The sequence below is a fragment of the Pristiophorus japonicus genome, chromosome 5 (assembly GCF_044704955.1).
Source record: "Pristiophorus japonicus isolate sPriJap1 chromosome 5, sPriJap1.hap1, whole genome shotgun sequence".
Taxonomy (NCBI): Eukaryota; Metazoa; Chordata; class Chondrichthyes; family Pristiophoridae; genus Pristiophorus; species Pristiophorus japonicus.
The window spans coordinates 187,533,739-187,547,930 of record NC_091981.1 but is presented as its reverse complement, the minus strand read 5'-3'; the positions used below and the strand labels follow the sequence as shown (position 1 = coordinate 187,547,930).

The window sequence follows — 14,192 nt, the reverse complement described above, 5'->3', positions numbered from 1 at the left end:
TCAGCCACCACGGCATCCGCCCCTCAGCCACCACGATATCCGTCCCTCAGCCACCACGGCATCCGCCCCTCAGCCACCACGACATTCGCCCCTCAGCCACCACGGCATACGCCCCTCAGCCACCACGGCATCCGTCCCTCAGCCACCACGATATCTACACCTCAGTCACCACGACATCCGTCCCTCAGCCACCACGGCATCCGCCCCTCAGCCACCACGGCATCCGCCCCTCAGCCACCACGATATCTACCCCTCAGCCACCGCGATATCTACCCCTCAGCCACCACGATATCTACCCCTCAGCCACCACGATATCTACCCCTCAGCCACCACGATATCTACCCCTCAGCCACCACGATATCTACCCCTCAGCCACCACGATATCTACCCCTCAGCCACCACGATATCCGCCCCTCAGCCACCACGGCATCCGCCCCTCAGCCACCACGATATCTACCCCTCAGCCACCACGATATCTACCCCTCAGCCACCACGATATCTACCCCTCAGCCACCACGACATCCGCCCCTCAGCCACCACGGCATCCGCCCCTCAGCCACCACGGCATCCGCCCCTCAGCCACCACGGCATCCGCCCCTCAGCCACCACGATATCTACCCCTCAGCCACCACGATATCTACCCCTCAGCCACCACGATATCCGCCCCTCAGCCACCACGACATTCGCCCCTCAGCCACCACGGCATCCATCCCTCGGCCACCACGATATCTACCCCTCAGCCACCGCGACATTCGCCCCTCAGCCACCACGGCATCTGTCCCTCAGCCACCACGGCATCTGTCCCTCAGCCACCACGATATCTACCCCTCAGCCACCACGGCATACGTCCCTCAGCCACCATGATATCCGCCCCGAGCAGGAAAAAACATCCAAGTGCCGAATATCGACGGCACCTCCGCGGCGGAAAAAAAACTTAAAAACAGGTGGTTTCGGGCGGAGGTGAATTTTTACCCCGGAATTTTTCTACTGTAACATTTTTAAATGTTGAAGTTTGTCTTCATCAAGATGAGAAATGTTAATACTGGAATATATAAGAGTTTTCCATTTTGAACAATCCTATAGGAGTATTAGGCAGTCCCTTGGAGAATGAAGTTCTCTCTTCTTTATCCCAACATTGTGGATTCGATCGAATCTCAGAAATGAATCCCCTACGGTAATGTTGTGATTTCCTAGACCAGCTATTTTTGTGGTTTCTCCAAGCGAGATTACCAATATATTGTCAAATTCTGGGCAGTTTTGTGTGTGGGTACAGACTATGTTTAAAGTGCCCAAACCCATTTTGCACAGGATCCTTACAATCAGCAAGATAAGGAGACATTTATCCTGTCAACTTGGGCTGCAATTAAACCCACGTTCCAGATGCAAAAAGCAGTGTTCTAACCTGGTGCACCAATCAGTCCCATTCCCGCGCCCGCACCTTCCCCGCCCCGCCTATTATTTGCACGACTAAAAAAAATGTGCTATTCAACACATGTAAATGAGACAATAGAGGTATTTCATACGCTGCATTCTGTAGAGTACAGCTACAGTGACATAAGTCGAGACCATTCCCACTTTATTCCGTGCATTTACTGTGACATTGTAGATTCCAGCAGACAAAAACTTGTGCTTAATTACAGGACCTGAAATACAGAAATGGGGTCCAAACATGAATCACGTAAAAAGAACAACAGTGAAATGCTATAAAAGTGAGGCTGGAAATTCAGTTCTGGCCATTTTGCGGCGTTATTCCTGGTGGGGCGGTAAGTAGAGCACCCTCTAAATGTTTGCGCTTCCGACTGGGAAATCTTTTTGAAAGTCAGTAAGAGGGAAAGTGGGCGCTAAATAAGGCATTCCACACCTGTTCTTGGGCGCTGCAACCGATAACCTCAGCTATAAAATGCGAAGCGAAATACGCATGCTCTGAGGCCCCCCTGCCCCGATAGATCCCAGATCCAGTCGAATCTTAAAGTTGCGGCACTGTTAGTATGCGCATGCGCATTTCCAACTGTGCACTTTAAGTAGCGCGGGAAAAAGGAGTTTCTGAAAGGTCATCATCGTGCACGCTGTTTCTCAGCCACTGCCGCTGAGGCATTGATAGAGGCTGTTGAAAGGAGGTGGCATGTGTTGCAGCTTTCCGTAGGAAGGAGGCCCATCCTACGAGTTTAATGAAAGCCTTGGAGGGATGCGGCACAGAATGTCTCAGCTAGAGACACAGTGCTGCAAACTGCGATACAATGTCGCAAGACGTTTAATGACCGCACGAGAGGCATCAGGGTGAGTACTCTTTATATTAATGCACCAATGTCATGATTTCAAACTCAATGTTTCACACAATGTAAGCCTTTGCAGTACCTGCCCCTTCTCGATGTGTCCCAGCCCATGGTGTGGGTTGGTCAAGCCACCTGAAAAGTGGAGGCTCAGTTCACCAGCCATGCCCTGTGCATGCAAGTGTCGCGCAGCTTCTTGTTCCTTCATCAGTCTCACCCCTCCTCGTAATACTCTTTGACGTGATATGCATTTGCAAAATGTCAGCCTGAACTGCAATCCTAGATGGCTCTCACCTCAACTCATCCTTCCCGCATGCTCTGTGTGCAACTACGCAGATTATTATGGACATCATTACACTTCCAGACAGTCGGAGCTATTCTGCTATAGCAGGCATATGTGGCACACGATGAGCTGCAGACTCACTCACACCTTCTTTTTCTTATTGCAGGAGAAATTGGCACATAATCGTCGGGAGCAGCAGTGCAATAGAGGTGGTGAGCCTGATCTGCAGGACCTCACTGAGGTCGAGGAGTGAGTGTCGGCTCTCCTGGGCACCCGATGGCCGGTGACGAGGCAGAGCCCCCTCTGGGTAGTGACGGTATGTGAATGGCGTTTGCGACATGCGAGTTCCGTGACCCCTGATATTACTTGGCCTATCCCCTCTAGATATAAATGTCCAATGCCACTTTCCTCTATCTCCTTGCCCTCTCCCCTGCTGATAACCACACGTCTGTTGCTTTGTGCCAGAAGCGCGGCAGCCTGCCCCTGATGCTGCTGCATTGGCCGATGGGGGAGATGACGAGGGAGGGGACGACAGTTTGGTCACTGAGCGGGACACTCCATCAGTCCCACCGAGTGGGGACACCACATCAGTGGAGGAGCCTGAATTCATGGGGTTTGAGGAATCTGAGACTCCTGGCCCCAGTGGCCTACAGCAACGCAGAGTGCGAGGGGAAACTCGGAGGCCAGCACCATGGAGGGTGAGTATGACCAGGAGTCCTGCTGAGAGAAAGTCAGATGTGGACTTGGACTTGGAGGCTTTGTCCAGGGAGACCAGACAAATGCAGCACGAGCTCATAAGAAGATCCCGCAGAGCATGGACACACTTGCTGTGAGTGTGGGGGAGGCTGCCTCAAGCATTGCCCACATCTGTCAGGAGACCAATGAGCCCAACCTTGCCCGCTTACAGAGGAAGATGGGCCCAACGAGCAATAGTGGAGTCCCAGTGGGGATGGCACATGCCATGGTTGACGTGGCAGCAGCTATCACATCACAGGCCCAAGCCTCACAAGGACTTCGTGATGTGACGCTGTCAGTGATTGCTGACATGAACTCGCAGACTGCTGCGTTTCAGGTTCAGTGTGCCCTGAGTCAGTCACAGAGTGATGCCATGCACACACAGACTGCTGCCATCATCTCTGTGTTCCCCACAGTCTGTCGGGGAAGTGACGGTGCTGAAGCAGTTCAGCAATTTGTGCTCACACATCCTGCTCTGGATGCTGTCGCTCCGCCCCGGGTGAGTGGCAGTGGGCCGCTGGAAATGAAAGGTGCTCTCTTTCCTCAAGATGACAGCATTCCAGCTCCCACCACTGCCACTCCGCCTTTGTACCTGCCGCGTCCACACCCGAGCCATGCCCAGACTGTTGCCACCGATGCTGAAGCAGTGCCGTCTGCAGTCGGGCCTTCCAGACCCAGAGCGTCCTGCTAGGCCATCTGTACTGTCTGCCCCACACACACAATAGCCCTGAAGCAGCCTTGCTGTAGGCACTGAGGTGACATTGAGAAGGAGCACGAGGCGTGGGAGGGGAGTAAAGGTAAGGGGAGGCAAATGTAACTGGAAATCTGAGTGAGGACTTTGCCCACCAGGTGTATTCATCGTCTAAATAATGGCTTTAAATATGTCATTGCATTGTTTGACGCAGCCTATTGTTGTGAGTGTGTGAGACTAATATGCCACATGGATGCTGTTGTGAGATGACTAATGGAAAGGACCTTTGTCCATACATTGTTTAACTTCATTGTGTGTTTGATGCTCTTTCAACAGGACGTTGTGTTTTGTTTTGTTACTTGTTGGAGAGAGGTTTGGCTGTGGTGTTTGAGCCGACTATGTTGGTGTCATCAATAACATTTTACTTTGACTGTTTTGCATTGGCGTCTTGTGTCTGATTGTGGATTTTAACAGAGATGTGCCGTTATGGTGGCATATAGAATAGAATAGAATAGAATAGAATAGAAATTTACAGCATGGAAGAGAAACATAGAAAATAGGTGCAGGAGTAGGCCATTCAGCCCTTCGAGCCTGCACCGCCATTCAATGAGTTCATGGCTGAACATGCAACTTCAGTACCCCATTCCTGCTTTCTCGCCATACCCCTTGATCCCCCTAGTAGTAAGGACTTCATCGAACTCCCTTTTGAATATATTTAGTGAATTGGCCTCAACTACTTTCTGTAGTAGAGAATTCCACAGGTTCACCACTCTCTGGGTGAAGAAGTTTCTCCTCATCTCGGTCCTAAATGGCTTACCCCTTATCCTAAGACTGTGACCCCTGGTTCTGGACTTCCCCAACATTGGGAACATTCTTCCTGCATCTAACCTGTCTAAACCCGTCAGAATTTTAAACGTTTCTATGAGGTCCCCTCTCATTCTTCTGAACTCCAGTGAATACAAGCCCAGTTGATCCAGTCTTTCTTGATAGGTCAGTCCGACCATCCCGGGAATCAGTCTGGTGAATCTTCGCTGCACTCCCTCAATAGCAAGAATGTCCTTCCTCAAGTTAGGAGACCAAAACTGCAAACAATACTCCATGTGTGGCCTCACCAAGACCCTGTACAACTGTAGTAACACCTCCCTGCCCCTGTACTCAAATCCCCTCGCTATGAAGGCCAACATGCCATTTGATTTCTTAACTGCCTGCTGTACCTGCATGCCAACCTTCAATGACTGATGTACCATGAAACCCAGGTCTTGTTGCACCTCCCCTTTTCCTAATCTGTCACCATTCAGATAATAGTCTGTCTCTCTGTTTTTACCACCAAAGTGGACAACCTCACATTTATCCACATTATACTTCATCTGCCATGCATTTGCCCACTCACCTAACCTATCCAAGTCACTCTGCAGCCTCATAGCATCCTCCTCGCAGCTCACACTGCCACCTAACTTAGTGTCATCCGCAAATTTGGAGATACTACATTTAATCCCCTCGTCTAAATCATTAATGTACAATGTAAACAGCTGGGGCCCCAGCACAGAACCTTGCGGTACCCCACTAGTCACTGCCTGCCATTCTGAAAAGTACCCATTTACTCCTACTCTTTGCTTCCTGTCTGACAACCAGTTCTCAATCCACGTCAGCACACTACCCCCAATCCCATGTGCTTTAACTTTGCACATTAATCTCTTGTGTCGGACCTTGTCGAAAGCCTTTTGAAAGTCCAAATATACCACATCAACTGTTTCTCCCTTGTCCACTTTACTGGAAACATCCTCAAAAAATTTCAGAAGATTTGTCAAGCATGATTTTCCTTTCACAAATCCATGCTGACTTGGACCTATCATGCCATCGCTTTCCAAATGCGCTGCTATGACATCCTTAATAATTGATTCCATCATTTTACCCACTACTGAGGTCAGGCTGACCGGTCTATGATTCCCTGTTTTCTCTCTCCCTCCTTTTTTAAAAAGTGGGGTTACATTGGCTACCCTCCACTCGATAGGAATTGATCCAGAGTCAATGGAATGTTGGAAAATGACTGTCAATGCATCCGCTATTTCCAAGGCCACCTCCTTAAGTACTCTGGGATGCAGTCCATCAGGCCCTGTGGATTTATCGACCTTCAATCCCATCAATTTCCCCAACACAATTTCCCGACTAATAAGGATTTCCCTCAGTTCCTCCTCCTTACTAGACCCTCTGACCCCTTTTATATCCGGAAGATTGTTTGTGTCCTCCTTAGTGAATACCGAACCAAAGTACTTGTTCAATTGGTCTGCCATTTCTTTGTTCCCCGTTATGACTTCCCCTGATTCTGATTGCAGGGGACCTACGTTTGTCTTTACTAACCTTTTTCTCTTTACATATCTATAGAAACTTTTGCAATCCGCCTTAATGTTCCCTGCAAGCTTCTTCTCGTACTCCATTTTCCCTGCCCTAATCAAACCCTATGTCCTCCTCTGCTGAGTTCTAAATTTCTCCCAGTCCCCGGGTTCGCTGCTATTTCTGGCCAATTTGTATGCCACTTCCTTGGCTTTAATACTATCCCTGATTTCCCTTGATAGCCACGGTTGAGCCACCTTCCCTTTTTTATTTTTACGCCAGACAGGAATGTACAATTGTTGTAGTTCATCCATGCAGTCTCTAAATGTCTGCCATTGCCCATCCACAGTCAACCCCTTAAGTATCATTCGCCAATCTATCCCAGCCAATTCACGCCTCATACCTTCAAAGTTACCCTTCTTTAAGTTCTGGACCATGGTCTCTGAATTAACTGTTTCATTCTCCATCCTAATGCAGAATTCCACTATATTATGGTCACTCTTCCCCAAGGGGCCTCGCACAATGAGATTGCTAATTAATCCTCTCTCATTACACAACACCCAGTCGAAGATGGCCTCCCCCCTAGTTGGTTCCTCGACATATTGGTCTCGAAAACCATCCCTTATGCACTCCAGGAAATCCTCCTCCACCGTATTGCTTCCAGTTTGGCTAACCCAATCTATGTGCATATTCAAGTCACCCATTATAACTGCTGCACCTTTATTGCATGCACCCCTAATTTCCTGTTTGATGCCCTCCCCAACATCACTACTACTGTTTGGAGGTCTGTACACAACTCCCACTAACGTTTTTTGCCCTTTGGTGTTCTGCAGCTCTACCCATATAGATTCCACATCATCCAAGCTAATGTCTTTCCTAACTATTGCATTAATCTCCTCTTTAACCAGCAATGCTACCCCACCTCCTTTTCCTTTTATTCTATCCTTCCTGAATGTTGAATACCCCTGGATGTTGAGTTCCCAGTCCTGATCATCCTGGAGCCACGTCTCCGTAATCCCAATCACATCATATTTGTTAACATCTATTTGCACAGTTAATTCATCCACCTTATTGCGGATACTCCTTGCATTAAGACACAAAGCCTTCAGGCCTGTTTTTTTTTAACACACTTTGTCCTTTTAGAATTTTGCTGTGCAGTGGCCCTTTTTGTTCTTTGCCTTGGGTTTCTCTGCCTTCCACTTTTCCTCATCTCCTTTCTGTCTTTTGCTTTTGCCTCCTTTTTGTTTCCCCCTGTCTCCCTGCATTGGTTCCCATCCCCCTGCTATATTAGTTTAACTCCTCCCCAACAGCACTTGCAAACACTCCCCCTTGGGACATTGGTTCCAGTCCTGCCTTGGTGCAGACCGTCCGGTTTGTACTGGTCCCACCTCCCCCAGAACCAGTTCCAATGCCCCAGGAATTTGAATCCCTCCCTGCTGCACCACTGCTCAAGCCACGTATTCATCTGAGCTATCCTGCGATTCCTACTCTGACTAGCATGTGGCACTGGTAGCAATCCCGAGATTACTACTTTTGAGGTCCTACTTTTTAATTTAGCTCCTAGCTCCTTAAATTCGTTTTGTAGAACCTCATCCCTTTTTTTACCTATGTCGTTGGTACCAATGTGCACCACGACAACTGGCTGTTCTCCCTCCCTTTTTAGAATGTCCTGCACCCGCTCCGAGACATCCTTGACCCTTGCACCAGGGAGGCAACATACCATCCTGGAGTCTCGGCTGCGGCCGCAGAAACGCCTATCTATTCCCCTTACCATTGAATCCCCTGTCACTATCGCTCTCCCACTCTTTTTCCTGCCCTCCTGTGCAACAGAGCCAGCCACGGTGCCATGAACTTGGCTGCTGCTGCCCTCCCCTGATGAGTCATCCCCCCCAACAGCACTCAAAGCAGTATATCTGTTTTGCAGGGGGATGACCACAGGGGACCCCTGCACTACCTTCCTTGCACTACTCTTCCTGCTGGTCTTCCATTCCCTATCTGGCTGCGGACCCTTCTGCTGCGGTAAGACCAACTCACTACACGTGCTACTCACGTCATTCTCAGCATCGTGGATGCTCCAGAGTGAATCCACTCTCAGCTCCAATTCCGCAACACGGACCGTCAGGAGCTGGAGGCGGATGCACTTCCCGCACACGTAGTCGTCAGGGACACCGGAAGTGTCCCCGAGTTCCCACATGGTACAGGAGGAGCATAACACCCGACCGAGCTCTCCTGCCATGACTTAACCCTTAGATACATTTAAATTGGCAACAACAATGTTAAAAGTTACTGACTAATATAAAAAAGAAAAAGAAAAGCTACTCACCAATCACCAGCCAATCATTTACCCCCGAGTCTGTGACGTTACCTTTCTGTTTCTTTCTACTTCTTTTTTGTCTTCTTCCTGTAGCTGCACAAGTACGCCTTTTATGGGCCTCTGCTGATCCCCGGACTCGCGCCTCAGCGACCATGAACTCCCGCTGCCTCTCGCGGCCTTTTATAGGCCTCTGCTGATCCCCGGACTCACGCCTCAGCGACCACGAACACCCGCTGCCTCTCACGGCCTTTTATAGGCCTCTGCTGATCCCCGGACTCACGCCTCAGCGACCACGAACTCCCGCTGCCTCTCGCGGCCTTTTATAGGCCTCTGCTGATCCCCGGACTCATGCCTCAGCGACCACGAACTCCCGCTGACTCTCGCGGCCTTTTATAGGCCTCTGCTGATCCCCGGACTCACGCCCCATTGGGTCCGCGCCGGCCGACCAAGAGCTATCCAGCCTAATCCCACTTTCCAGCTCTTGGTCCATAGCCCTGCTGGTTACGGCACTTTAAGTGCACATCCAAGTATTTTTTAAATGTGGTGAGGGTTTCTGCCTCTACCATCCTTTCAGGCAGTGAGTTCCAGACCCCCACTACCCTCTGGGTGAAGACATTTCTCCTCATATCTCTTCTAAACCTCCCCCAATTACTTTAAATCTATGTCCCCTGTTGGTTGACCCCTCTGCCAAGGGAAACAGGACCTTCCTATCCACTCTATCCACGGCCTTTATAATTTTATACATCTCAATCAGGTCTTCCCTCAGCCTCCACTGTTCCAAAGAAAACAGATCCAGCATCTCTAATCTTTCCTCATAGCCAAAATTCTCCAGTCCAGACAACATTCTTCTAAATCTCCACTGCACCCTTTCCAGTGCAATCACATCTTTCCTGTCATTGGTGACCAGAACTGCACACAGTACTCCAGCTGCGGCCTAACCAGTGTTTTATACAATTTCAGCATAACCTCCTTGCTCTTGTAGTCTATGCCTCGACTAATAAAGGCAAGTATTCCATATGCCTTCTAAACCACCATGTCAGCCTAACCTCAGTGGTGGGAAAATTATTGGAAAAAAGTCCTGAAAGACAGGATAAATCTGCATTTGGAAAGGCAAGGATTAATTAGGGACAGTCAGCACGGATTTGTTAAGGGAAGATCATGTCTGACTAATCTGATTGAATTTTTTGAGCAGGTAACCAAGAGGGTCGATGAGGGTAGTGCATACAATGTAGTATATATGGACTTTAGCAAGGCTTTTGATAAGATCCCACATGGTAGACTGGTCATGTAGGTTAAAGCCCATGGGATATAGGGCAAAGTGGCAAGTTGGATCCAAAATTGGCTTGGAAATAGGAAGCAAAGGGTAATGATTGATGGACATTTTTGTGACTGGAAGGATGTTTCCAGTGGGGTGCCGCAGGGCTCAGTACTGGGTCCCTTACTTTTTGTGGTATATATCAACGATTTAGATTTGAATATAGGGTGTATGATTAAGAAGTTTGCAGACGACACTAAAATTGGCTGTGTGGTTGATAATGAAGAGGAAAGTCATGGGCTGCAGGAGGATATTAATTCTACTGGTCAGGTGGGCAGAGCAGTGGCAAATGGAATTTAATTCAGAGAAGTGATGCACTTTGGGAGGGCTAATAAGGAAAGGGTATAAACATTAAGCGGTAGGCCTCTTAATAGTGTAGATGAACAAAGGGACCTTGGAGTGCTTGTCCACAGATCCATGAAAGTAGCAGGCCAGGTGGATAAGGTGGTTAAGAAGGTATATGCAATAAGGGACCGTGGGTCTCGTGAGAAGGAGGAGCTGAAGGAAATCCTTATTAGGCGTGAAATTGTGTTCGGGAAATTGATGCGATTGAAGACCGATAAATCCCCGGGGCCTGAGAGTCTGCATCCCAGAGTACTCAAGGGAGTAGCCCTAGAAATAGTGGATGCATTGGTGATCATTTTCCAACAGTCTATCAAATCTGGATCAGTTCCTATGGACTGGAGGGTAGCTAATCTAACACCACTTTTTAAGAAGGGAGGGAGAGAGAAGGCAAGTAATTATAGACCGGTTAGCCTGACATCAGTAGTGGGGAAAATGTTGGAATCAATTATTAAAGATGAAATAGCAGCACATTTGGAAAGCAGTGATGGGATCGGTCCAAGTCAGCATGGATTTATGAAAGGGAAATCCTGCTTGACAAATCTTCTAGAATTTTTTGAGGATGTAACTGGTAGAGTGGACAAGGGAGAACCGGTGGATGTGGTGTATTTGGACTTTCAAAAGGCTTTTGACAAGGTCCCACACAAGAGATTGGTGTGCAAAATTAAAACACATGGTATTGGGGGTAATGTACTGACGTGGATAGAGAACTGGTTGGCAGACAGGAAACAGAGAGTCAGGATAAACGGGTCCTTTTCAGAATGGCAGGCAGTGACTAGTGGAGTGCCGCAGGGCTCAATGCTGGGACCCCAGCTATTTACAATATACATTAATGATTTGGATGAGGGAATTGAGTGTAATATCTCCAAGTTTGCAGAAGACACTAAGCTGGGTGGCAGTGTGAGCTGTGAGGAGGACGCTAAAAGGCTGCAGGGTGACTTGGACAGGTTAGGTGAGTGGGCAAACGAGTGGCAGATTCAGTATAATGTGGATAAATGTGAGGTTATCCACTCCGGTGGCAAAAACACAAAGGCAGAATATTATCTGAATGGCGCCAGATTAGGAAAAGGGGAGGTGCAATAAGACCTGGGTGTCATGGTACATCAGTCATTGAAAGTTGGCATGCAGGTACAGCAGGTGGTGAAGGCAGCAAATGCTATGTTGGCCTTCATAGTAAGGTAATTTGAGTATAGGAGAAGGGAGGTCTTACTACAGTTGTACAGGGCCTTAGTGAGGCCTCACCTGGAATATTGCGTTCAGTTTTGGTCTCCTAATCTGAGGAAGGATGTTCTTGCTATTGAGGGAGTGCAGCGAAGGTTCACCAGACTGATTCCCGGGATGGCAGGACTGACATATGAGGAGAGACTGGATCGACTGGGCCTGTATTCACTGGAGTTTAGAAGGATGAGAGGGGATCTCATTGAAAAATATAAAATTCTGACGGGACTGAACAGGTTAGATGCAGGAAGAATGTTCCCGATGTTGGGGAAGTCCAGAACCAGGGGACATAGTCTAAGGATAACGGGTAGGCCATTTAGGACTGAGATGAGGAGAAACTTCTTCACTCAGAGAGTTGTTAACCTGTGGAATTCCCTACCGCAGAGAGTTGTTGATGCCAGTTCATTGGATATATTCAAGAGGGAGTTAGATATGGCCCTTACAGCGAAAAGGTTCAAGGGGTATGGAGAGAAAGCAGGAAAGGGGTACTGAGGTGAATGATCAGCCACGACCTTATTGAATGGTGGTGCAGGCTCGAAGGGCCGAATGGCCTATTCCTGCACCTATTTTCTCTGTTTCTGTAAGGGATGTCACAGTGTATGAGGCGGACTGATTGGGCTGAGTGCTCTTTGCCTTTCCGTCATTGTTCATAGGTTAAATCTAACCTTTAGTGCTGCTGATTAAGGGCCGTGTGGCTCTTTGTCGACTGGCGTGGATACGATGGGCCGAAATGGCCTTCTTCTGGGCTGTAAATTTCTATGTTTCTATCTACATGGCCTGCTATATTTAGGGATCTGTAGACCTGCACTCCAAGATCAATTTGTTTCTCTACACTTTTCAGTGTCGCACCATTTATTCCCTTGCCTTTTTTGATCTCCTGAAATTTACCTCACACTTCTCTGGATTGAATTCCATTTGCCACTGTCCGCCCATCTGACCAATTCATTGATATCTTCCTGCAATCCGCAGCTTTCTTCTTCAATATCAACCACACCGCCTATTTTACTGTCATGAGCAAACTTCTTAATCATATCCCCAACATTCAAGTCCAAGTCATTGATATATACTACAAAAAGCCAGAGGCCCAGCACTGAGCCCTGTGGAACTCCACTGGATACAGCCTTCCAGTCATCAACCATTACCCTTTGCTTCCTGACTCTGAGCCAATTTTGGATCCAACTTGCCACTTTGCCTTGGATCCCATGCGCTTTTACTTTCCTGACCAGTCTGCCATGTGGGATCTTATCAAAAGCTTTGCTAAAATCTATATACACTACATCTTACAAACTGCCCTCATCGACCCTCCTGGTTACCTCTCTGAAAAATTCAATCAAGTTAGTCAAATACAACCTTCCCTTAACAAATCCATGCTGACGGTCCCGCATTAATCCATGTCTTTCCAAATGAAGATTTATCCTGTCCCTCACGATTTTTTCCAATCATTTTCCCACCACTGAGGTTAGACTGACTGGCCTGTAATTAATCGGTCGATCCCTTTCTCCCTTTTTAAACAAAGGTACAACATTAGCAATCCTCCAGTCCTCTGGCACCACACCTGAAGCCAGCGAGGATTGGAAAATGATGGTCAGAGCCTCTGCTATTTCCTCTTTTGCTGCTAATAATAGCCTGGGATACATTTCATCCGGGACTGGGGATTTATCCAATTTCAAAGCTGCTGAGCCCCTTAATAATTCCTCTCTCCCTATGTTTATCTCATCTAATATTTCACACTCCTCCTCCCTCCATGCAAAGTCTGCATCGCCCCTCTCTTATAAAAACAGATGCAAAGTATTCATTAAGAATCATACCCACATCTTCTGCCTCCACACACAGATTTCCTTTCTGTTCTCTAATAGGCCCCACTTTTTCTCTAGTTATCCTCTTGCTCTTAATGTATTTATAAAACATCTTTGGGTTTTCCCTGACTTTACTTGCCAACATTCTTTCATGTTCTCGCTTTGCTTTCCTGATATCTTTTTTAATTGCACCCCTGCACTTCTTATACTCCTCTAGAGTTTCTGCAATATTGAGTTTAGGAATGTGTCATAAGCTTCTGTTTTTTTCTTTATCTTACCCTGTCTGTCCCTTGACATCCAGGAGGCTTGAGATTTGTTAGCCCTACCCTTTTTCTCTAAGGGAACATACTTGCTCTGTATCCTCAGGATCTCCTCCCTGAATGCCTCCCACTGCTCTGACACTGATTTACCATCAAGTAGCCGTTTCCAGTCTACCTTGGCCAAATCCCATCTCAGCTCAGCAAAATTGGCTTTACCCCAATTGAGAACTTTTTTTCCTGGTCCTCCTTTGTCCTTTTCCATAACTACCCTAAATCTTACTGAATTATGATCACTAGCACTAAAATGCTCTCCCACTGATACCCCTTTCACCTGCCCCTCTTCATTCCCCAAAACCAAGTCCAGAACCGCCCCCTCCCTTGTTGGGCTTGTTACATACTGGCTAAAGAAGTTCTCCTGAATGCATTTTAGGAATTCTGCACCCTCTGTACCATTCTCTTGCTTTTTTTCCAGTTAATACAAGGATAATTAAAATTCCCCACTATTGCAGCGCTATAGTTTTTGCACTTTGCAGCAATTTGCCCACATATTTGCTCTTCTATCTCCTTCTGACAGTTTGGGGGTCTATAGTACACTCCCAGTCATGTGATCAGCCCCTTTTTGTTCTTCAATTCAACC

At 47.8% G+C, this 14,192-nt stretch overlaps 1 protein-coding gene across 1 annotated transcript in view; it reads right to left on the bottom strand.

The window, feature by feature from the left end:
* The window catches only part of LOC139264127 (polycystin-1-like protein 1), a 245,772-nt gene that overhangs the window by 204,682 nt on the left and 26,898 nt on the right, over positions 1-14,192 (bottom strand). Inside the window, exon 7 of the mRNA XM_070880217.1 lies at positions 1,524-1,643. Within this exon, the coding sequence (XP_070736318.1) occupies positions 1,524-1,643 (120 nt within the window). The remainder of the gene's footprint in view (positions 1-1,523; positions 1,644-14,192) is intronic.